The sequence below is a fragment of the Lethenteron reissneri genome, chromosome 13, assembly GCF_015708825.2.
Source record: "Lethenteron reissneri isolate LAM-NWPU_2019-01 chromosome 13, ASM1570882v1, whole genome shotgun sequence".
NCBI classification, from domain to species: Eukaryota; Metazoa; Chordata; class Hyperoartia; order Petromyzontiformes; family Petromyzontidae; genus Lethenteron; species Lethenteron reissneri.
Genome location: NC_083791.1, coordinates 11,771,507 through 11,797,833, shown reverse-complemented (window position 1 = coordinate 11,797,833; position 26,327 = coordinate 11,771,507). Strand labels below are relative to the sequence as shown.

The 26,327-nt window shown below is 50.9% G+C and overlaps 1 protein-coding gene across 1 annotated transcript; it reads right to left on the bottom strand.

Moving 5' to 3' along the window:
• Positions 1–976: 976 nt before the first annotated feature.
• On the bottom strand, positions 977–20,959 carry LOC133342118 (CXADR-like membrane protein). Its single transcript, XM_061551065.1, has 8 exons — positions 20,686–20,959; positions 12,922–13,094; positions 12,046–12,244; positions 10,897–11,061; positions 6,825–6,947; positions 6,420–6,573; positions 5,508–5,711; positions 977–4,360 (listed from the first exon to the last, which is right to left on the bottom strand). Exons 1-8 carry the CDS (start codon positions 20,819–20,821, stop codon positions 3,745–3,747), a joined length of 1,770 nt encoding a protein of 589 aa, XP_061407049.1. The 5' UTR covers positions 20,822–20,959; the 3' UTR covers positions 977–3,744.
• Between the last annotated feature and the right edge of the window lie 5,368 nt (positions 20,960–26,327).

Sequence of the window (26,327 nt, the reverse complement as noted above, 5' to 3'; positions counted from 1 at the left end):
CAATGTGTTTGCTTACCGACCATTCCCCTATGAACAACGGGCTGTTGTATGTTAATTAATGCATGGATTAACCATGTTTATTTTAATAGTGCTTATAATGTAGTTAGTAGCTTTCTGTATTAATATCCATTGTTATATATTATAAAGAACGTTGTTTGGGTAAAAAGGGTAACGTTCTATGCTATGGGAGCGAATTAAGCCTGTAATGTCTTCTATACTTGCAAGATTGCTGTGCAAGGAGTGCCAAGTTATTGTCCCCACGTGGTGGCACAGAAAATGTTTTAATCGACACCCAATTCAAAGTGTTACTTTTTCTTTTTCCAGCGGTTGATAATCAAGGTTAAATGTCTAAAGCAGAAAGAGAAGCCCCCAGGCATCGTGACGAGGCTAACCGGAATCCCCTCCGCGCCCATTGACAATCGCCACGCAAGCAATCGCCCGCGTGGCTCTCACGCGGTCCGCTGGCAGGGTCGAGGTGGACTGCTTCAGCGGCTGGGTTGGCACGAGTCGATGTCACTCCATGCAGTGTTACTTTTCCCCCCAATGTCGATTATTTGGATATTTTATTGTAAATGAATTTAAATTTTATTTGTGCCGTTTTCAAATCCGAATAAAGAAATTCAAAAGGTTCTTTAGACTACAGTTTATGCAACGTGCATCATTTAATCGCAATAACTTCAAACTCCCAAATGCTTATAACAAAACTGCACATTTCAATAACCGCTGCCACTCCACCTCTGGCCTATCACACAAGGGCCGTGGCCTGAAACGTCACCTAATTATAATTTTCCTCTTCTGAGGCCGTAATGTTGACGAATGTGAGCTCGTGGTAACTGTGCTTGTGCATCACTGGATAATTCGTCTTAATGCTTAGAACGCATGCGCACTGTTACACAATAAATAATTCCGTACTCAACATCGCAATAGAAACGAGGACGCCATATGACCATGGCGCCGTCAATTATTCTGGACAACATTTTAGAAATGCAGACCTTTAATAGGTAAAGACCCCCACCCGCCTGCATGCAGTGCGCTAACCGCGACACTGCCACCCCTACTGCACACATGACACACTACAATCTCCCCAGCCCATCTTTGTAAAAGCCACTTTCTAAACAAAACAATTCAGATCCTTATCACTAAACAGTTGCGTAGGGCTTCTACAGCCAGATAGGAGTGATTGATTACAACAAAGTAAAAAAAAATCAACTCGCGGCACAGAAACACGATTAGAATATACAAACGAGGATACGGATTATTATTCAACGAGTTTAATGAGCTATAAAGTTACAAAAGCTATGGCCAAATATTCCACTAAGACCGCGATATGACGAATGCACTGAAAAATGAATCTCACTTATTTCTTAGATTTTAGGATCTAAGACGGCACTAGGCCCGAGTGTGCGTATCGAGTCAAGATCAAATCCGTTTCCTACGCTCGTGCTACGTCTTCTGTAATCGTGCGTTTGAGAATCGATGTACTAATTATTAAAATACATTGCTATCTATATGCCGTTTGAAAAAAAACCGATACTAATGAGACAGGAAAGCCACGCGTCATAACCCACGTGCGTTTGGTTGCACAATGTCCAACGTTTCGCACCGTGTGCCAGAACCTCGGGGAGTGAAAATAACATAAACTTCCAGCGCGCGAGAGGAAAAAATTTACAGCCGGTGGCACCGCGAAAGAAACAAGTGACGATACAATCGGAACCAGGCACGGAGGGGAGCACTGGACCGCACCGGCGGGAACGTCCACGCGAGTTGGGACGGCGAGCACGGAGGCAAACGATTCGGTTGAAGAGCGCCAATTCACGCAGCGCCTGAGTGGTGACGCGGTTTAAATGGCGCCGTTGCGTTCGGTGGAAGTGAGCACGAGGAACGCCGGCAGATTTGAACTCTACTGGAGTCATGTACCTGAGGTGTCAGATGGGATTTGATTAAGTCCGAGCAATACGCGAGTTTCGCACAGACCTCCCCGTGTTGCTTTAACAGACTTTTGGAGGCACGTGCCGATAGCGAGCACTTATGAAGGCCGGTACGGCGCACATGGGGGTGGGGTGGCCAGCACCACGCCCGGCCGCCTTTGTATCACAAGTGGCGATGTTTACACCCATGGCACACGTATAAAATATTATACAGACATCCACTTTGCAAATAATTTCCCAAACGACCGCTACCAAATCCTGCTCTTTAAAATCAGACAAAAACATCGAATAATGCATAACCGCAAAGAAAATAATAAAATATAAGGTCTCTTTAACGCCTTAATTGCATGACATTTCAGCAAGAGGATGCTCGCCTAAATCAAGGCAATGTTTTAATCGTAGCCGCGATTGGTCATCACATCACCAAACACGACGGCCACACGCAGGGAACCGGCTCGCAAAATTGGGCAATTGGTCGACGAAGAAACCCCAAAACCACGAAAAATGGATGGTAAAACAGTGGCCACGATGTGGATGGCGATCCAACCGTGGATCTCGAACAAACACTAACGTAAGCCTACCTTCTTTCCCAAGACAGCTGAAGGCAAATGAAAAATGACCGACTAAAAAATCATAAAAAAACGAATAACGCCAAGCAATAGATGGCGCTAGTTATGTAATGTCTGCAGGACTTTACAGGGTTAAAGCCATCCGGGAAATTGTTGGGTCACAGCCGTCCTGGTGGATCGCAGAGCCAGTTGAGAACCACCAAACTGGATAACAGCGCTGCGTGCATTTGCCACCACTGCTGTTAAGGACGTGGTGGCGTGGATGATGGATACGATGGAGAATTGCAGGTGGTGTCATGGTGTAGGTCATGTGGATGGAGTGTGGAACGTGGAATACGGTTTGTGTAGATGCTGCCGACTGTGCAGTTTATGGACTAATAGTGTACAGTCTATGGGGTGTAGATGTTGTTTAGAGTATACAAACGATATCGATCTTAAATAAGCTGCAGATGGTGCAGATTATGTGGACAGGCTAGTTGTATGCGGTGTGAAGGGCGTGTATGGTGTAGGCGATGCATACAAACGTCGTATACGCTGTAGAAAAGGGGTGAGGAACATTTTATTTACCTAGGACCGAAACGGATATTAAAAAATCTTAAGCAGGCAACCACGTGTTGACACACACACACGCGCGCACGCGGTCACACTTCATCCACTGCAGGAGACCCTTGAAGTGCCAGGAGTGCATGCTAAAATTAGAGACCTAGTGTGGCCAGCTCAAAAATATACCCCTCGAGCACCTGATTAGTGTGGCCAAGAAGCATGCATCATCACCAGCCATGGTCACTTCACTGCTGGATGACGGCCGGGCGAGTAATGATTGTACGAGCGAAGGTGTTTGTGGCGACGGAAGAACATAATTTCAAAGCGGTAGGCCTCAGGTGGCCGGCAGGGCATGTGGACAAGAACCGTGCGTTGTCCGGCGTTTCCGCTCCACGTGCCAGGAACTTCATCCAATTCCACTCCCGAAAGAAGTTCCCAGCAACGTGGCGCAAAGTGAAATCCAGACACGCGTCGAGCCGAACAAGCTGGAACCGCATCGGAACGCTGTACAGCGCAACCGCTTCGGGCTCGTGTGCAGGTGGTGTGGGCGGTGGTATGGTGGCAGAGGTGTGGCAGGTGTGGCGGGTGGTGCGGGTGGTGCGGGTGTGGCGCAGGTGTTGCCGGTCTTGCAGGTGGTGCGGGTGCGCTGCGTAGACGTGCGGGCGGCGTGGGCCAGGGCCGGCGTGTCGCACGCGACCCTCGGGTCACACGTCGGCCGTCGCGTCGGCGTTGCCGAGGATGATTTTGGGTTTGTTGGGTGGCGGCCTGGGCCTGGTGTCGCGCGCCACCGACGACGCCGTCTCCGAGTGCGAGTCGTCGTAGCCGCCGCCGTTGCCGTTGTCACGCCATTGCTCCCCGCCCCCGCCCCCGCCCCCGCCCCCGCGGTACTCGCCGCCCTCCCCGTCGTCGCGATCCAGGCCACGGTCGCGGCTCCTGGAGTACGGGCGATCGCGATCGTCGTAATCCAGGTCGCGGCTGCGGCTGCGCGGGCGATCGTCGTCCAGACCCCGGTCGCGACTGCGGTAGTGCGGGCGATCGCGGTCGTCGTCCAGACCCCGGTCGCGGCTTCGGGAGTGCGGGCGATCGCGGTCGTCGTCCAGACCCCGGTCGCGACTGCGGTATTGCGGGCGATCGCGATCGTCGTCCAGACCCCGGTCGCGACTGCGGTAATGCGGGCGATCGCGATCGTCGTCCAAACCCCGGTCGCGGCTGCGGGAGTGCGGACGATCGCGGTCGTAGTCCCCTCCGTCCCGGTCGCGCCGTTGCCGGGACTGGCGCCCGCGGCTTTCGTCGTCAGAGTCGTCCGAGTATCGCCGGTTCCTGGAGACGGACAGTGGCAGGAGGTTTGTTACGTCACGATCGTTGTTGCTCATTTCAGCCTTTATTATTTTATTTCCCAACAGAACATTGATGGAATAACAAAAAAAAGGTCACGACTATGATTGAACTTCAAAAGTGAATTAAAGAGAGATTACGCGTTAATTTAGCGCTTTGTAATACGAGACCCGTAATTGACGGCGTGGCGGTTTGTACAACGCCACTCGGGGCAGGCGTCCGCCCATTGAATTGCAGTTACGCAACTTTTAAGCAACCATTTGCATTGAAAGTTCACGCCATATCGCCTTCTAAAATCCATTTGTCCTCAAAAATACAATATTTATTATTTGCAATAATGTGATTGGGTAAGCGATCGCGCATGGCTGGTGGACCTCAGCATCTTGGCCCGAAAAAGATCTCACCGCCACAATCGCCAGGTCTTGGCTAAACCTCAAATAAATATTGTTCGGTATTCTGTAGGGTAATTGCCCAATTTTAACGCAACTTTAGACTACATTTTCATTTCAATTTGATCATCCCCATGATAATTCTCATGACTCAACATGACGGGTAGACATGACGGACAAAGTTAGCGCATTAACATTTCAAACATAACAAAAATGCAATTTACAGTTGTGAGGGGCGATGGAGGGGGGGGGGGGAGAACTAACAAGGCAATAACTATACTCTTTGGTTCTTTCGGTAAAGTCACGTAGGTAGAAAAATAATAATAGATCACGACGTTTAGATCGCAACACAAGCAATCGTCATCAGGTGGGACAACCACAGCAAGAAAAAACTGCTGTAGTAGGCGAGAGATCTGCCGTGGCACGAGGTTATACATAGGCCTCGGCAGTAGGGGGAGAGAGAAGGGAGGGAAGGAGGCGGGGCAGAAGAAAGTGGACCCCGCGGCAGCATCCGGGTCACTGGAGTAGAGAGATCGGAGAGAGATGCACAGAGGGAGCGAGAGAAAGACACACAGAGGGTCGCAAATAACACCTGACGTAGGCAGGTAGGTTGGAAACATCACTACGTAACTTAGAGTATGGATTCCTGCAGTCACGAAAGCTTCGAATCAAGATCGAAGCGATAATTGCTCGTACTCGTCCCGGAAGGCATCCCCCCCCCCCCTCCCCCGTGCGTGCGTCACCTGCGCTGGCCCGTGTCCCCGTTGCCGCGCCGCGACTCGCTGTCCGAGTAGTCGTCGTCGCCGTTCCGGTAGCGCCGAGCGCCGCCCCTTTCGCTGCGCTCGTCGTCCTTGGTGGCGCGCGACACGGCCAGGTACTTCTCTCGCGGGACGTCGCGGTCGGCGGCGTGGCCACGGTCGCGCTTCTCATCGCGATCCTCCTCTCCCCTGGTGCGGAGAGAGCGGAGCGCGTTGGTGGAGTGCGTTGGTGGCGGAGTGCGTTGGTGGAGCGCGTTGGTGGAGTGGGTTGGTGGAGTGCGTTGGTGGTGGAGTGCGTTGGTGGTGGAGTGCGTTGGCACGTTAACAGCCGGGAGTCAAATAGAGCGGTTTCCTCGCTCTGGACAAAAAGACTCCCATGGGGTGAAGATGTATGTTTTAAATCGATTTTATATACTTTGAACTAATCTGTACAATTCTTATAGTTTTGTGTTACTTACCATTGTATCGATTTAATGTTCCGTTTACTTACAAAGTTGAATTGATTTGAGATTGGAAGGAATTACAAAGGCGAGCAGTGCAAGGGAAGAAGCAGAAAGAGCAGTACTGTGACCTGCAGCGTGGGGAGTGAGTGGGCGAGTGAGTTGTTGTGATCTGCAGTGTTGGTGGTTGAATACCGTGTGGATTAGATGATGAGACAAAACGGTCAGTGTCTGGTAGACCCGAGTCCTCGGCATGACTTGAGGAACCAATGAGTAGAGTTCAGGGGAACGGCGACTACAGCTCTAGCGATAGACGAGTGACGTGGTGGCGACTGAACCTCGACGGGCTGCTGTTGTCTGGACTCGTTATGGTAATCGATGGGGGGGAAGTTACCGGCCGCCGCGTTAATCGAGCGGCCGCCGGCGGTGCGGCGGGCGGGCGCTTGCGCGTACTCACTCCATCTCATACTCCCCGTCGCTGTAGTAGCCTTCCTCCTCCCGCCGCTTGCGGTTCCTCCTCCGCACGCAGTAGATGATGATGCCGGTCAACATCAGGAACCCCAAAAGCCCGGCCCCGATTATGATTCCGTACATCATCGCGTTGCTCTGGGCTGCGTTCGGTTAAGGGGAGGGGAGGGGGGTAAACACGCGGACGCACGCATTCACGCCCACGTGGCGGCAGCGGCGGTCACGGCGGACGGCGCGCACGCCACGAACCTGGCGCCCACACGCTTCAAGACAGGCACCGTCAAGCCACTAGCGGCGCTGCGGCGAGGCAGAGGGGGCAGCGCAGCGACGGCGAATGTTGTACCGTACTGCTACGCTCCGAAAGGATGCTCGGTGCTGGCGGCGCGGGGCTCACGGTAGGTGACGGAGAGCGTGCCGTTGGTCACCACCCTGCCGACCTTGTTGTTCGCCGTGCACTCATAGGTGCCGCTCGACTGCAGCGTGAGGTTCTTCAGCAGCAGCGTTCCGGCGGCGGGGTCTGGGCGCACACGAGGGGGCGTGGAGAGGTCAGCGCCGGAGGAGGAACGGCAATAAGCGTCAACCGCTGCCCTGTGCCGTACGAAAAACGGATGTCGCTCCAAGGGATATCGGGGATGTAGCGGTGCGATATCCGCCTCAGCGGGTCGCACGGATAGGCCGTGTGAAAACTGGGGGGATACAAATATACAAATAAATAAAAAACGAAACGTTGTCACGCAACTGTGATCCAGCGCTTTTGAGGCAAGGACTGGTCTACGCGGACCACTGTTTGTCATTCCACCAATGTGGGGTACTCCCGTTTTTTATTTCATGATACAAATCCCTCCGATTTAAGATGAAATAGGCCAAAACATCCTTGCGCAGCACTCTCCCAGTAACGAGTTAGCGAGGTTCACTTTCTAAACATTAAATGGTATGAACGTAAACACTTTAGCGAGGACAACATCGTTTAAACGGAGCACGAGACAGGAACGGTGCTGCAGAATAATTAACGCCGTTCTCGCTTGTCCAGTTTTGTTTGCTCTCTTAGCCTTGATGTAACATTAGCACGATTACCTTCTATCATAAATAATTAATCGACGCACGAGTGATTCGAAACGCGTGCCGTGAGCAGGTTAAGCGATTGTAAATTGATCGGCAGATGGCGTCCTTACATCACTAATTAACACGATGCCATCGAGATGAGGAATTTTACTTTTTTAACGCTTTCACGTAACGCGAGCGCCGTGACGGCAGCGCAACTTAACCCCGCAGCGCTGCGGAGCCTGGAAACCAGAGCGGGAGAGGGGGGGTCGTGTGTCGCGACAACGACGCGAGTAATCCGAGCGAGCGTAGCACAACATTCGGGGTAAAACGGACTGAGGGGGAGGGGGGGGGCGGCCCTGGTCACATCGTCTGTTTGCGGACGAGTGTTTTCATGCCCATTACGTCGGCATCGTTCAACTGCCGCGACGAGACGTGAAATGCTTTAAAAAATCAGCTGTGCTTAACTCAACTTGGGAGCCACCGTGGAAAAATGTTTACTACCTCGCATGGTATGCAGGAGGTTGTGGGTTCGATCCCAACCCTGATGCCTGTATATTTGGAGTTTGCATGTTCTCCCCGTGGTCGTGTAGATTTTTCTCTGGGTTCTATGTTTTTTCCCACCACATTTAGAGAATGATGCTGCTATAAATTTCCACATGACGAGCCACTTCGTTGAGCTATCGTTTGTCGGCAGGTCGCTTCTAATAAAGAGCTACATAGCTCGGTGGGCCTTACACCTGCTAAAATAAATATAGTTTATAGTTTAGTTAATGTGGCATTTGCAGCGAGAGGGGGATTTCTGGGTTTTAGTTGGGGTGGTGTTTGTGACGAAAACGGTGGCATGATAGTGCCCAAAATAGGGAGCACGGTTGGCTACGTACGGTGCGAAAGAAGTTCAACGCACATATATCAGCACATCCGCCGTGGAGGAGATTTAAAATCGGATCACAGCTGATGATCAGTCGGGGGGTGGAATGATGCCATATGTAACATCCGATTGTCATTCATAATTGGGTTCGATCGTTGTGTCGGTATGAAGTCATTTTTTACGATAACCCTCCAATTAAATCAAGTTGTCACGTGGGTGATTTGATTGGGTCGATCAAGTGGTGGAGGGTTATCGATAAAAAAGGTTACATCATACCTACATGATGATCTGACCCAATTTAAACTGATAATTAATCATATTGTTGGTCGTGAAGACCTACGGATATAATTGGCATCTAATTGAAACTGCGTATTAAATCTTGATTTGAAGCTTTCATGACTGCAGGAATCCATACTCTTTCTTTGGTTCTTTCGGTAAAGTCACGTGACTTTACCGAAAGAAGAGTACTTCGTATTAAACTTGCGCTGTACAGAGGCAGTGAGACACGGGTATCCTGGGGAAGAGGCGAGGTTATTGATCTTACAGGAGACAGTTGGTCAGTCACAGACTAAAGGAAAAGACGACCGATGCACACAGATGACCGACTTGCAATCGTTATATGTAAATCAATTCTTAATGTGTATTCACTTGTACAATATAGGATCTCTGGAAGGGCCACAGCAAACACACCACTGGCTCTACGTAGTCAACAAACTATCTGACTACGTCTCTCTTCTGCTCTCACCCACCCGTGGACATTATTTGCTTCTTGGGGGGACGCGACTCGACTCCCAGTGTATCCGAATCCGCGGTGTAACGAGCCGTGGTACATCATGGGGCTTTTACCGTTGAAGAATAATAATTATTATTTTATTACCACGCTAGTTTGCCCAGGAGAGCCTCACGGAGCCTCATGACCATTTATCAGGAGGGTCCTGCCAGGGTTGTGTTATATTCGAAGTTAGGGGGTGATGTTTGCAATGTGCATTCCAATCGAGTAACCGCCTGGCTTAATTTACCGTGACACCGATTGGGTGTCAGAACGGATTTAGTGCACTGATGTTAATGATTGTCATGCGGCTGTATACTATATTTGTTTATTTAATATAACGAACAAACTGTTACTCATGAACAAGTGTGGACTTTGCGCCCTGCTATCAGAAAGTGGTCAGCTTCCGTTTTGCGTCTAAGGCGTGTGTGCAATGCACTGGGTCTGTCTGTTTCAGCGGCCAAAGAATGTGATTGAGTAACAATTAGCTCCAATGCTTATGGCCAAATCGCCCGGAATGCACCCCAAATTCATTCACTCTCAGAAGCTAAGCAGTCCTGAGCCTGTACAGAGCTCCCATGGGCGACCACCGCGCTAAGAACAGGTGCCATAGACTGCTGCTGCAGCTACGGCAAGCTGCACAGTAGAGGGCAGTTATTGTTGTACTGTATCTTCTTGGTTCTTTCGGTAAAGTCACGTAGAAGGGAAATAATAAAACATAATAAAATAAAATTTTCACGACGTTTCGGCCACAACACAAGCAGCCGTCCCTCAGGTGAAGAACAGAGCTGTCGGAAAAAAAACATCTCTGTTCTTCACCTGAGGACGGCTGCTTGTGTTGTGGCCGAAACGTCGTGATAATTTTATTGTTTTATATTTGTATTATTTTATTATTTCTCTTCTACGTGACTTTACCGAAAGAACCCAGAAGATGAATCCCTGCAGTCACGAAAGCTTTATGTCGTACTGTAGTTATATGCTCCTAAGAAGAGCTGCGTTTGTTGGGTTGCATCTTCCCTTTGCCAAAGACCAAATCAGGCCGGACAGACGTGCTCCGATTGTATCTCAGAAGCAAAGCAGTGGGTTGAGCCTGGTTAGCACTTGGATGCTGCCTGGGAATGACCAGGCGTTGCAGGCTTGGGTTGCAGAGTTGGACAGGAGATGGTACTATAGCAATAAAGTATTGAATTCATCTAGATTTGAAGCTTTCGTGACTGCAGGAATCCACTCTTTGGTTCTTTCGGTAAAGTCACGTAGGGAAAGCCGCTTTCCCACCTGATGACGGACGCTTGTGTTGCGCCCGAAACGTCGTGATTTATTTTATTTTATACCTACGTGACTTTACCGAAAGATCCAAAGAGTATTGAATTCATCTGTGCAGAGCTCAGTGTTACTCTTCTTGCCTGTGTGGGTTTTTTTTCTCCGGTTTCCTCCCACGTGCTCTGCAGTATCAATCCAAGTAATTTACCCTCATTAACAGAACTGGCAAAAACGTCCCAACGCAAGAACCGTGTGAAGACAGTCTTCGGGCCCAGTGAGGCTTTCCTAGATAAACAAAATTAAAACATTGAAAAAAACTATATTGCTCCTCACTCGTCGAAGGCTTAGCAACTCGGCTCAGTGTGCCCGTGTGACCGCAAATGTGTCGGCAAGTAAGCCGATAACCTAACTTCACAAACGAGTCGACGTCTCTGCTCCCATTGTAAATGGGCGCTCACAGCGCGCGTGGGTACGCGTGCGCGTCCCCGACTGCTGCCGGTTCACCCCGACCACGCGCCCACTTACCGTCCACGGAGCCGACTGGCAACGCAACGGGAATGCCGTTGGCGTCCAAGCGCCGCCAGGAAAACGTCGGTGGCGGAGAACCCTCGTCGCAACGGCACACGAGCTTCACGTCGTGGTAGATCTCGGCTTTTCCCTCCAAAGAGAAAACCGGCTTGGTTGGAGCCACTGCCCGGCGGTGGCGGTGGTGGGGGCCACGAGCAGTTGTGGTTGCGGGTTCGCGGCACGGAGACCAGAGAAAACGGGAGGGGAGTGGGAGTGGACAGCAGATGAGCCGTTGTTGCATTCGCCAATTTCGCCGCTTGATAAAATAAGTGTGGAACGATGCACCGGTTTATTGACTCTGTATTACAGCAAGGCTCACAGAAGTGGACAACAAAGCTTCTGAGATCCCTGTAAGTGACCTCTGGTCCACCGCAAGGGGTAGCATTTTTAGACCCGCTCTGTCACTATGACAATCAATCCCACATTTTTAAAGTCATAATTCGAAAATGAAAAATTACATTTAACGCGATTTGAGAGCATGGCACAGTGTCGTGCCAACGTGCTCACCCAGGCCTGGATTCAAACCCAGGAATTCAGCGGTGCCGGCTCCATGCTGTTTTGACATTCGAGCCACCCACTCACCGCGATTTAATATTTGCCGATCATAACATGTGCATTTTATATGCTGTTATGTTTATGATACTGGCGGGACCAAAAATGAGGGGAAAAAAACGAACAATACAAACGAAATGGAAAAAACACGAGACAAAAAAAATTCCAGATTCCAGAATAAAATCACAATTGTGAAGTGTGTTAATTAATTCAGCGGAGAGTGAAATCGTCACGTGCCTACTAACAAACGTAACCATCAAAACTTGCAAAATTCGAAATGACCCACAAATTACGCAACTACAGTTAAAAACAAAGCGGCGATCAACACCCCATCCTGATGGGACTAACGCCCCAGGTCACTCTCGCAAACGAGACGCTAACCTGATCTCTCGAGCTCTAGTCTGGGTTCATCAAAATCAACTTGAAAACCCACGACCGACAGGATCACGGTGAGATGGCTCGAAAGAGAATCCATCTTCGCCGTGTGCACATGTATGTTCGTATGTACGTGCGTGCGCTTGTTTGCATGGCACAGTGTCGTGCCAACGTGCTCACCCAGGACAATGAGCTTGATGTGCCCGTTGTCTGTGCCTGGCATGTTGGTGACACTGCACTTGTATATGCCATTGTCCTCATTCCGCAGCTTCGTGATCTTGATGCCCGCGTTGTTTACGAGGTAGTCTCCGGCGAACGACACGCGACCAACGAAGTATTCGTCCGACACGGACGTCTGCTTCCCCAAGTACACGATCACCTGCACATGGGCCATATGTTCCATAGGTACACACACACGCGCTTGCAGCAGACACACACAACTTTCAGGGTGCGTACGGCAGTAAACGGCTGAAATAATAAAGCAATGCTGCGCGAAGAATGCCTTAGACCTGCAACACATTTGTATTTCACTTTACCAGCGATCAGCAGGCACACTTCGTTACGCACATGGGTCACATGACAGATGTGACGTCACAGAACACTTGCTGTGCAAAATATATGCATTATTGCTCCCCCCCCCGAAAAAAAAAAAAGTGTATTTTTATAATTTTTGCATGGTGTACAGTCTGGAAAGTACCCACATGACAAATCTCAAGTTTGTTGCATGTCGGGAAGTACGCTAAACATTTTGAACAGACACACAATCACAAATTTCCCTTTTATATATGTAGAGATATCTTTTTTTTAAGAAGCGACCTGGTCACCAAAGATAGCTCAATTGAGAGGCTTATCATGTGGAAATGTATAACAGTCAAATACTCCACATACATGTTGACTCTAAATGGAGGGAAAAACCGGAGGACCCAGAGATAAATACGTCCGACCACGGACGCGCAAACTCCAAATATACAGGCGTCAGGGTCGGGATTGAACCCATGACATCCTGCATACCAGGCAAGGGAGTTAACATCTCACCGTCGCGGTGCCCCCACTCACCATTTTGTCGCTCTTGTCCTCTTCCTTGGCCCACGAGATGTACAAGTTGGTGCGGTCTGGCACCGTGCTGGTGTAGGTGCAGGGCAGGGTGATCTCTCCATCCCGTGCCGCCTCCAAATCGAGAGTGGGCATGGTCACCGTCAACCCGCCCGAGCCAAACGTGCCCGGAGGAACTGCGTGGCACCCAGGGAGCGGTCAGAGTTAGAACGAGCGTCGTCACAAATTTAATTCTTCACGACAAGATTGGGAGATTTCAACGGGGACGGAATGACTACAAAGTACGAACGGCTGTCAAGGGGCAGATGACCGAACGGGGAAAATGGGAGCGAGAAGCCACTCTCGGGCAGTGGAAAATTAATGTCTGGGAATGCGTATGATGACTAGAAATTACATGGAGATTGTGTATAATACAAGGATGTACACCTGCACAGAGATCACGAGGAAGACCCAAAAGGCGATGGGCAGATCATGGAAGAAGTAAATGAACTTGGATGTGGATCAGGGTGGCAATTGATGAGATCAATTTTCATTAGATGACGATTTTCCAATTTAATAAAAATTAATGAAACTACAAAAAAGATGAGGTCGTGATTGCTGTGCTGTCAGTCACGCCGCTAAAATTTATAAAGCATTATTAGAATTAAGTTATTCACAAATGTAATGATTGGATTTTGCTATTCGATAAACAATCGGTCAGGACTATAAAACATTTCCAAACATAGGCTTTCGCGACCAATATCATCCATAAGGGTTTTTTGGGTTAGAACGCGTAAATATATAAATGGTAAAATAACACACACTGTTTACCGAAAGAAAACGTATACTGACGCCTATCTGAACGCAGTCACACCATTACCCCGCTACAGAAATCTGCTCTTATCAAGACGCTCATTCATCGAACTAAGAACGTGTCGGATGTTGACAGTCTGAGAAGTGAAATTCAACATTTTAAAGAAGCGCTGCAAAGGAACGGTTACAATGATGCACAAATCAACAGGGCACTGAATGCCAAAACCAAATCAAATAACACGAGCATTGAAACTGCCCAAGTAATAAAGAGAGTAACTGATTAAACTAGCCAGATGTTTGCAAAAACAAAACATCCGAGTCAGATTTGGCACGGTACATAAAATACAGAAATTAATATCTGGTACAAAAGATGTATTACCGAAGCTATCAATAGAAGGTGTGTTGTGGAACATCCACCGCAGGCTCAGGGATAGCACAGAGGACAGCATTAGTGCCATACTGGACGATTCTACTTTTCACAGCACAGCTACTCTCTGTGGCATATGACATCATCATCTGCCATGATAAATCCACTGCTGGTTGAAGGCCGTCCCGAGCAATCGCCAACTCTCATTGTCCTGCGATAATGGAACACTCCCGCCCGAGCATCGGGGCACATGCCGCTTTCATCGCTCCATCTCTACTTGTGGACGACCTCTCGGGTCTGTGCCCTCCTCCTTTTGACTTGCCACTTCGTCATTCGTCTTGGCCTCCGTCCGTCAGCGAATTCTAGCGACGTGCCCTGCTCAAGCCGACTTACTTTTCTTCAGTCAAAATGACATCTCCAACATCCATCCACACGCTGTTCCGTTGCTGCCTCGACACTATTCCCCATCTATTCCATCTCACAACCCACGACGCTTCAGCGTTACCTTTTCCAGCTTTTATTTCCTTAAAAATGTTTTTATCAACGACAACTCTTCCGACAGATGTCCCTTGACGCTGTAACGCAGGGTAACACAATTTAAATTAAGTGCGTACTATACACCAAACCTCGGCTCAAAGGTAGGGCCATCTCCGATTAGCACGGTTGGTTACGTACAGTGCGAAGGAAGTTCAACATACACAAACATACATTACAAACCTGCTCATCTGGCTACTGGCCCGGCAACTGTAACCATCTTGCCAGCGAGGTGCGTCCTCCCGCAGGGGGTTACACCGCGGGTTTTTTTTGTTTTGTTTTCTACCACGACATCGGCGGCGACCTGTGGCGACTTGCGCGACTGAAGCTTCGAGGAGTCTAATTAGACTCTGCCGGAACGAAGCCTCGGAAAATGACTCATTCATTAAAAGGGAATTATTTTGGTGATATGTTGGATGTTTATTTTGCCGAGTAAAGGGCTGTTATAATGCCTCTCACCACCAGTAATGTGCACACAACCGTACATCTCAGGAGTGCTGTACCGTATGGTGCTGTACCATCTTACAAGGAGTTTTCATGGATACGATCGCAGGTCGATTAGGTTGGCGGGTGTGTGTGGATAGGGGGTAATACAATGTTATAACCTGCGGTATCTTTGAAGGCCTCCCCCTACCCCGTGCCCATCCATGGGGGCTGTTGGATACTTCGCTGGTGCCGGCATTGCGGTCCAAATTGCTCGCAAATTACCCCAGTTGGGAAAAAAACACCCCCCTTACTGCTCAACTACTGCCAGCGCCTTAAGCGATAGCCTTACCACTGTAAGAATGGCACGAATACCAAATACTTTCATGGTTTGATTTGCTACAGCCTATAAATTGGCCAAATGCAGTGTTCACGACAAACAATGCATTCCCTCCCCCCTTTTAAGGAAAACAAATACACATTGACACCCCGCCTCCTCCCCGAGTTAGACAGGTGAGGTCGACTCGATGTAACTGGACACAGAACCCGGGGAGGGGTTCTGTGTTAACGCAGCTACAGCCACAATGGCTCGTGCCCTGGTGGTGGCCATGGGTCAGCACACCGACCCCATTACACCCGGCGTGGTAGGTGGAACAAAGGTGCACATTTCTCAACCTGCCGTGCCCGTGTCGATCCAGCTGCACCACAGTTAGTCCATCGGCTGGTCGCGTGTGGTGGGGTACAAAGTGTGGCAACTCCCACGTCTGGCCCGTGTGGAGAAGTAGGCCAAGTTGTTGCAATAACTTCAACTCTTAACGGCGCCCAGCGTTCACTCGCTCTCGAAGAGAGGAAACGACGCGGAGGACGAGCGGGAAGGCGGCAGCCACGCCCGTGAGCTGGAAACCAACAAGTGCCCAAGCTCTGCGGTCCAATATATATAAAGTTGTCACAGGTCAATTAATACGTGTTTACGTGTGGGAGCAAACCCACGCACGCGACGGGGAAAACTTCTATCCCATTCAGACGGAACACGTGCAGTCCACACTTTTTTGCGGTGCCGCTTTCTCTTGGCGAGCAAAGCCAGGCGAATGGCTCTTCCTCGACACCGACAGGGAGTTTCGCAATGACAGCGTGGTGGTTCACCAACCCTCGCAGCTGCCTCCACGTACGGCGCTGGGTTACGGGCAGCCACGTGCGTAGCCACAAACGCCCCCGGCAAATAATAAATATACCCCTCCCCTCTCTGTAGGGAATTAGGCGATGTGAGCAGTAGCGGCGGCGCTGACGGGTGGTGGTGGAGGCTGGGTGGGCGTGTGGGGACACGCTTGGCCAGAGAGACGGCGATGTAGGAGGAGGGGCCCAGGACCGGTTCAGATATTTGTCCCCGATGCTGGTGGCCGTGAGCGGGAATCGAACTCGGGTGGTCCGGAGTCCGTAATGCGCCGCGCTAACTATTTGGCCTCCACTCCTCGCAATACGACCCATGTACACTGCCGCTTGTTCACCCATCTGCTGCCGGGCAGAAACCACGGTGGTGCAGGGGCAGGATGCGCAACTCGACATGGCAACGGGAAGCCGAGAAGTGGCCCTTCGACCAGTTGTGTTTGAGAAGTGCCCGGTATGGGCAGACCGACCCGACACGTGGCAAGGCTGCTGACTGTTGATGTACTACGCTACCCTGTGAGCTTTTATTTTTATTATTTTTTATCACGTACCGGTTTTTCAAAAGTATTCGCGAACCTTTTATAAAGCACAATGCTTTATGATGGGTTATGTCGTAAACATTTTCTGTGTGTGTGATTGCCAGTTTGTGCAGCACGGAGCACAGGTGGTGCATCTGCCGGTCATGTCAGACAATGTACTGTATGTATGTTGACCTTCTTTCGCACCGTATGTAGCCAACCGTGCTAATTCGAGGTGCGGAGGAAGGACAACAATCTAGACACAAAAAGCAGTTCTAACGAAAAGAGTTTCCAATCTAGCCATAACACCTGGGTCTGCCCCGTGACCTTCACCTAGCCTGGCACCTCAGTCAACCCATAACACTCGATTCTGTACCGTGACCTCCTGTAAGCAGCGAGCCTTTTGACACGTGCACCTAGCCTGGCACAAGCCCTTTGGTGACGTTACCACCATCTCGTGGCGGGGATTGTGCGCTTGGGTTGCGGCAGTGTAGCTGGTTAGCGCACTGCACTACGAACCAGGCCACCCAAGTTCGATTCCCGCTCACGGCCACCAACATCAGTGACGATTATCTGAACCGATCCTGGGCCTCCCCGAGGTCGACTCAAGCCTCAAATCAGTACCTGGTGCGGTGTGTAAACATCGCCACTGGGGAGACAAAGGGGGTCGGGCGTGGTGCTGGCCACCCACCACCCTTCCCCCCCCCCTCGTGTGTCGTCCCAACCTTTATAGGTGGCTCGCTAACAGCACTTGTCCCTAACAGTTTAAAAAGGTTCTACGGGGCACCTTTGTCTTGGGACTTTGGTTGTGTGGCCTAGTAAACATGGAACGTTGCGGCAACGTTGACCGAACGGTAACCAACCACGAGCCAAGGTTGAGCCAACGTTGTTAGCTCAACATTGGCTCGTTCACTTGAGTTGCCCGAATTCTTCTTCAAGGAACTACGGGGCGGTTAAAATGTCCGCGGTGGAAGTGTTTTTGTAAGAGTCGAGTTGTTTTTTTTGTAGAAACGAGAAGCGAATCCGTAAAAAAAAAGATACCCCCCCCCCCGCAACTCGATTGCCTTAAAAGTGATAATTTGTTTTTTTACCCTTCTATCTGGCAACAAAACTGACACCTTTTTACAAGGAGTCATGTTTGCATAGACCGCAATACCTGCAGTCATAATACAAACAAAAGACATAACTCTGATAATGTGCACTGTCCTTGCAAACATGACTCCTTGTAAAAAAAGTGTCAGTTTTGTTGCCAGATAGAAGGGTAAAAAAACCAATTATCATATTTTTACTGGCAAATGAGGTTCCCATAGTGCCTTAAAAGTCTTTAACACCGAGCGCACGCCAAGACTTTTAAGTGAGGACACGATTGTAGAATCGCAGAAACAAATTAGCACGGCATCGTTTGCCTTGGCTATCCAATTGCATAAGCGATTGGAATTCATCACAACTGAGGCGGCACAATTGTATGATATACTTTGGTCTGTCAACACGAAGCAAGTCGCTCCAGAATGCCTCGAGCAGTGTAGAATCCCCGTGTTCGTACAAGGGCAACCATCTCACATATACAGACTGTTGGGGAAAGCGCTTGGAACGAGCACACCTATGAAGGCCAGGTGGGTGGCCAGAACCACGCCCGGCCGCCTTTGTCTCCCCATGTTTTACACACCGGGTAATCATTTAAGGCCGAGTCCGAACTTGGGGTGGCACGAGATATATCCAAAATCTTGTGTACTACCCCCTGGTATTGGTGCGCTAACCGCTGCGCCACCCACCGCTCAAGGGAACTCGCCATCAGACACACAACACACGGCCCTCTGCACATGAAACACAATGTGAACACACACCGAACACACAACACTAACTATATACACAAACAATGGAAGAGTATAGTCTCAACACACGAGCAAACACGTCGTTATTACGTTAACCGACGCGAGTTCGCAACCACCACGCTCGTTGTTTGTTAAAGGGGACATTTGCCAGAAAGTACCTTTATTTAAAACAATATATCGCTACCAGCAACGTGAACGCATTCATAGGAATGGGACCACGTTAACAGACGCGATTGAGCAATTAAATCAACTCGTTTGTCGAAGTTAGGGACCAGGATGTTTGCACACCTGAGAGACAGTGGACAGCGTGGGGAGTGCGCCTTCATCCAGCAGTGGACCGATCATTCCAGGTGATCCGCCACTTTATAAAAAGCTTTCTTTGAAAGTACCCACCCGGGTCATTCCATAAACAATGAGCCGTGGTATAAGAACTTACATCTACGTATTGTATGCAGGGGCTGTACAACTTCTCGATTTGGCGCTAAAACTCAAGGCGCCATAAAGGTTGATGATGGTGGTGTGGGAGTTGCCTGTCACAAAACGACACTCGCCTTTCTCCACGGCGGCTAGGAGATGTCAACTACCTCGCTCGGTAACACAGGAAACTTATGGGTTCGACCCCGACCCTGACGATGCCGGTCTTTCTTCTTCTTCCACGCGTTTGTCCCACTCAGCGTTAGGGGTGTTCCGCTCTCCTTGCGGAGCCTTCTCCACGCGGCCCTCCCTCGTGTCCACCACCTCATCTCTCTTGCCGCGGCTCGAGACACCGTGGACGATGCCACCAACACCACCACCACCACCAACATCGCCACCACCTCCTCTCTCTTGCCGCGGCTCGAGACACCGTGGACGATGCCACCAACACCACCACCACCAACACCACCAACACCACCACCAACATCGCCACCACCTCCTCTCTCTTGCCGCGGCTCGAGACACCGTGGACGATGCCACCAACACCACCACCACCAACACCACCACCACCAACATCGCCACCACCTCCTCTCTCTTGCCGCGGCTCGAGACACCGTGGACGATCCCACCAACACCACCCTCTTCTGCCTTCCTCTTGACGATGTCTCTACTGTGATATAATTATGGAGTTTGTCTGTCCGTCTGTCTCCTCTCTTTCTCCCCGTGGTCGCGTGGATTTTTCTCCGGGTCCTCCGGTTTTTCCCCTCCACATTTTAAAACCAACATCACGCGTTTGAGAGTATTTCGCTGCCTTGCGTTTCCACGCGATGATGAGGCCACTTCGTTTGGGCTCTAATTTGTGGCCTGGTCGCTTTCTGAAAAAGAGCCGAATACCTCAGTGGGCCTCACCTGGTAACGTCAGTTTAATAGTTTAGTTTATAAGAGCCGACAAGAGGTATTGTTTGACCATACTTCACCACGCCGGTCGGTGCGGGGGGGGGGGAGACGACGCGATCGCAGGGATTGACAAGATAGCTATGGCAGAGAGGCCTTCATCCAGCAGTGGATTGATCATGGCCGAGGATGATGATGGTGGCACACGGAACTTTACCTGCCTTAGATTCGGAAAATTAAATATAAGTGATAATTTGCGGTCGTTCGTCAAACACACAAGACGGTCAACCCACACGAGGGGGGTGGGTGGCCAGCATCACCCCCCGGCCGCCTTTGTCTCCCTAGTGGCGATGTTTACACACCCCCACCAGGTACTCGTTTTAGGCAGTCGACCTATAACCAATCACAAAGACAAACATCCCCCGTACAGCCGTCGCCTGAATAGACCACGGCAGACACCACCACCACCCACCACCACACCACCCACACACCACCAACACCACCCACACCACCACCAACACCACACCACTACACCACCACCACCACAAAACCACCACCACCCAACCCACTACACCACCACCACCACACCACCACCACACCACCACTACACCACCACCACACCAACACCAGACACCACACCACCCACCACACACCACCACCTCACCACACACCACCACACCACACCACCACCTCACCACCACCACCAACCCACCCACCACACCACCCACCACCACCCACCACCACACCACACACCACCACCACACCACCCATCACCACCACACACCACCCACCACCACCCCACACACCACCACCACCCACCATCACTCACCTGCCAAGGAGAAGACAACCGCCAGCAGCAGGCCCGGGACAGACATCTTCGGTGCCCACATCGCCGGTGACTGAATTACAAACAGATTAAGAAGAAACGCAAGAAAACAACCCGCCCCCAACGAATACGTGGGCATCTATCTCCGCACAGAGTTCCTCGGTTACGCGTGTGAGGAACTGGATGCCTCGTGTCGAGTTTGGGAGCACAACGCCCAAGTCGCTACGAGCACGCCGCCATTTTCACGCCGCGCCTGCAGCTCGCTGACGTCACCAGCCCCCCCCCCCCCCGCAGGTGAGGGTGGTGGGGGGAGGGGCGCCCACGGAGGTGTTGGGGAGGGTGGGGGTAGGGTGGGGGTAGGGGGTAGGGTGGGGGTAGGGGGTAGGGTGGGGGTGGGTGGAGGTAGGGGGTAGGGTGGGGTAGGGGTAGGGTGGAGGTAGGGTGGGGAGTGGGAGGTAGGGTGGGGGTAGCGGGTAGGGTGGGGGTGGCGTGAAGGGTGGGGGTAAGGTGGAGGTAGGGTGGGGAATGGCGAGTAGGGTGGGGAGTGGGGGGTAAGGTGGAGGTAGGGTGAGGAGTGGGGGGTAGGGTGGGGGGGTAGGGTGGGGGGTGTAGCACGCCGCGCTACCCACCGGGCGTGCCGAAGTTCGATTCCCGCCCACGGCCAACGCCGGTGACGAATATCTGAACTGGTCTTGGGCCTCCCCTAGGTCGACTCGGCCTCAAATGAGTACCTGGTGCGGTGTGTAGTAAATATCGCCACCGGGAGACAGATGCAGTCGGGCGTGGTGCTGGCCACCCACCCCATCGTGTGCCGTTCCGGCCTTCATAGATGCTCGCGAACGGCGCTTGCCGCAACAGCCTGTTAAGGCTACACGGGGGATCTTTGTCTTTGGTGGGGTCGGGTGAGACATCCACCTCCTTCCCCCCACTGCCTCCCCCCCCTCCAGGGATGTGAAGTCGTCACATCACAGACGCGTGTGTTGAGTGTCAGGGCAGTCAGTCAGAGCCGGCTGGCTCAGAGATGAAAATACCTAAATAGCGAAAACAACGCCATCACAACAGGAATATAGTGGCGGACTTGAAACCACTACACATTAACAGATCACGCATCGTATATGTATCCAGACACACCCTGCTGATGACTCAAAAAATATAAACTGCCTCAGCGCGGCACGCAGGTGACTCAGATTTAACCATGACCATTTGTAACAATTACAACAATGCAACGTGGATTTACAATACTGGACTGTAGTGTCTAAATAGCCCATAGACACCTGTAGATACACTTCTACCTAGAGCCACATCACAGAGACATCGACTCGCACAGAGACCCACAGACTCGCACAGAGACCCACAGACTCGCACAGAGACCCACAGACTCCCACATAGACCCACAGACTCACACAGAGACCCACAGACTCACACAGAGACCCACAAACTCACACACAGACCCACAGACGCACACAGTCCCACAGACTGGCACAGAGACCCACAGACTCGCACAGAGACCCACAGACTCACACAGAGACCCACAGACTCACACAGAGACCCACATACTCACACAGAGACCCACAGACTCACACAGAGACCCACAGACTCACACAGAGACCCACAGACTCACACAGAGACCCACAGACTCACACAGAGACCCACAGACTCACACAGAGACCCACAGACTCGCACAGAGACCCACATACTCACACAGAGACCCACAGACTCACACAGAGACCCACAGACTGGCACAGAGACCCACAGACTCGCACAGAGACCCACAGACGCACACAGAGACCCACAGACGCACACAGAGACCCACAGACTCGCACAGAGACCCACATACTCACACAGAGACCCACAGACTCACACAGAGACCCACAGACTCGCATAGAGACCCACAGACTGGCGCAGAGACCCACATACTCACACAGAGACCCACAGACTCACACAGAGACCCACAGACTCGCACAGAGACCCACAGACTGGCACAGAGACCCACATACTCACACAGAGACCCACAGACTCACACAGAGACCCACAGACTCACACAGAGACCCACATACTCACACAGAGACCCACAGACTCACACAGAGACCCACAGACTCACACAGAGACCCACAGACTCGCACAGAGACCCACAGACTGGCGCAGAGACCCACAGACTCACACAGAGACCCACAGACGCACACAGAGACCCACAGACTCGCACAGAGACCCACATACTCACACAGAGACCCACAGACTCACACAGAGACCCACAGACTGGCACAGAGACCCACAGACTCACACAGAGACCCACAGACTGGCACAGAGACCCACAGACTCGCACAGAGACCCACAGACGCACACAGAGACCCACAGACTCACACAGAGACCCACAGACTCGCACAGAGACCCACATACTCACACAGAGACCCACAGACGCACACAGAGACCCACATACTCACACAGAGACCCACATACTCACACAGAGACCCACAGACTGGCACAGAGACCCACAGACTCACACAGAGACCCACAGACTCACACAGAGACCCACAGACTCGCACAGAGACCCACATACTCACACAGAGACCCACAGACGCACACAGAGACCCACAGACTCGCACAGAGACCCACAGACGCACACAGAGACCCACAGACTCACACAGAGACCAATCTACTCGGAAAGACCCATGAACTCGCACAGAGACCCATTGACTTGGACCCATGTACTGACTTATATCAGAATCGCAATATGTATTTCTACTGGAGGAATCCATGAACACACAATGGCTTCCTCGCACTAGCATGGAGATCCATAGACGAACACACAGACTAATACGTGTACAGAGACCCATACAATTATACAATGAGGATGTACAAGGCCTATAAAGGGGCCGTTCATAAATGACGTCACGCACCTGGGGGGGGGGGTCAGACATTTGTGACGATGTATGACGAGGGGGGTGAGAAATGTGACGTCACATCAAAATGCGCAACTTTAAATAAATATAGAATTGTTATAACAACACTCCTGCAACATCAGAGTGCAGCGCCACATTAAATACGCACTACAATGACAATAGTTTAAAGTGATTTGAAGCATGTTTTATTTTCAAAATGGAAATATGGTTTTGGGTGGGGGGGGGGGGGCAGAGCTTTGTGACGTCATATTTGAGGGGGGGTCTCACTTTTTGTGACGCCGTGTGACGAGGGGGGGGGGGGTCAAAAATCGTCCAAAATCGCGTGACGTCATTTATGGACGGCCCCTAACCCAAAAAACGTCTATTATGAATGATATTGTTCGTGAAAGCCTACGTGTTAAGAGAAATCTGTGAAACCTGTACAAAGTGTACATCAACAGGGCCAGGGGATTGACAGCGCGGATGGCTGGAGGAAGGGGAGTACAGCACAGTGTACATGTATAACGAGCTTTACTACCCGGCTTCGCCCGGGACTTGGATTCTTGTCTTGGATTAATTCACGGCCTACACCAGCGGTCGGCAACCTATGGCTCGCGAGCCATATATGGCTCTTCCAGTGACGGCATATGGCTCCCAGACAATTTTGAGTTGAAAAAAAATAATAATAAAAATCAGTTTGGAACTGATTTTAAAATACTTGTGATATTGCTTAATAATACTGTGTCATTTTAAAGTAAACAGAAATTAGTTTTGAAGATAAATTTCACGGGTCACGCCTGCATGAAGCTCAACCTCACCACGTATGAACCAGACTACAAGGCCATCAGCAAAACCATGCAGCACCAGATGTCGCATTAAAAGTAAGACATATTTAATTTATTATGCGTAAAAAATACTATATGGCTCTCAATGAAATATATTTAGAAATAATTGGCTTTTATGGCTCTCCCAGTCAAAAAGGTTCCCGACCCCTGGCCTACACGGAGGGTGGGGGGGGGGATGCGTGACGTCAGCAGGCACATTGCGTGACGCTGCCGCATGCGGGTGACATCAGATGTGACGTCACCGCCGCTCACTTGCCGTGCAAAATATATCCATTATTGCCCCCCCCCCCCCAAAATACAAACGTCTATTTTTTTATACTTTTTGGAAGCTACCCACATGCCAAATTTTAAGTTTGTAGCATGTCGGGAAGTATGCTAAACATTTTGAACAGACACACATATATTCACAAATTGTGTGCACTGTACAGCGCTTTGCTAATCCACTGCTGGATGATGGCCACCTCCACTGCCGTGCGGGTTGTGTGACCATACTTCACCACGCCTTGCCAGTGCGTATTTACGTGTGAGAAGCGTAGATGTGCAGGGAACTAGGAGGTGCGGTACAACAGTTTTTGCTGTCACTTCCCTCCGAACCGTGTAGTCCCACACAACAGCCTATAACACCTGGGATGCATGCGTGGTGGGTGCCCATCCAAGCCCGAAATCCAAGCTCGCCACTGCTTGGCTTGCGAGGTGCGGTACTGCGGAACTCGATCTGGCCTGGGCCTGCGGGAGTGCTCGGGGCTGGAACGTCTAGTCTGTAGCTCACCCAGACGCATGCAGAAGCCGCCTCATTCACCACTATGGTGACGCATATAGGGGCCGTTCATAAATGACGTCACGCGATTTTGGACGATTTTGAACCCCCCCCCCTCGTCACACGGCGTCACAAAAAGTCAGACCCCCCCCTCAAATATGACGTCACAAAGCTCTGCCCCCCCCCAAAATAAAACATGCTTCAAATCGCTTTAAACTATTGTCATTGTAGTGCGTATTTAATGTGGCGCTGCACTCTGATGTTTTAGGAGAAAACATTTACTAAAAAGTCTATTTAATTAAGTGTAACGTGTTGTCTATATTTATTTAAAGTTGCGCATTTTTACGTGACGTCACATTTCTGAAACCCCCTCCCCCCATCGTCATACATCGTCACAAATGTCTGACCCCCCCACCCCCTAGGTGCGTGACGTCATTTATGGACGGCCCCGTATACCGCGTGACCGAGTCGAATCGTGCGCGACGAAACCGTGGCAATTGAAACCCCAGTGCTGTCCTCTGGCAGTAACTGGAAGCTCTGTGAAATTGCGGGTTGGGTCGCAGGCTGGATCGCTTGGCCAGGTGACCAGAATGGCTGGGTGAGTGGCTGGGTGAGTGGCTGGGTGAGTGGCTGGGTGAGTGGCTGGGTGAGTGGCTGGGTGAGTGGCTAGAAGGCCGTGTAGTGTGGTGAGTTGCAGGCTGGTTGGCAGGGCAGGAGACGAGGACTGGAATTTGAATTCCCAGCCTCCCCCTCGTCTCACCAATTCTGGGGGAACCGGTTTTTTTAGTTCCACGTGGCTCGATGCCAGGGGGTAGCTCCTGCTGCTAATTACATTCTCTTCCAGCTCGAGCTCGACACGCCAGTTAACACGCGTGCGTGTCTATCTCGAGGACGTGGACACGCTGGGTGGATGCGTTGTTTCTAAACGCACGATTAAATGATAAAAAAAATATATTCCGTCTCGTTTGTGTGTGGCTCGTTTTGTTTGTCGCATATGTTCTTCCACCTTGTTCTGTTTTGCGGGTTCCGTCTTCCGTCTCGTTTGGAATGTTCCGTCTTGTGTATTGTGTGTCGTGTTTCATTTGTGGCTTCAGGCCTTGCGCTGTCACGCGAGGCTGATGTTTTGAGAGTCGGCGGGGGCTTCCCCCAGATAACCAAGAGGAC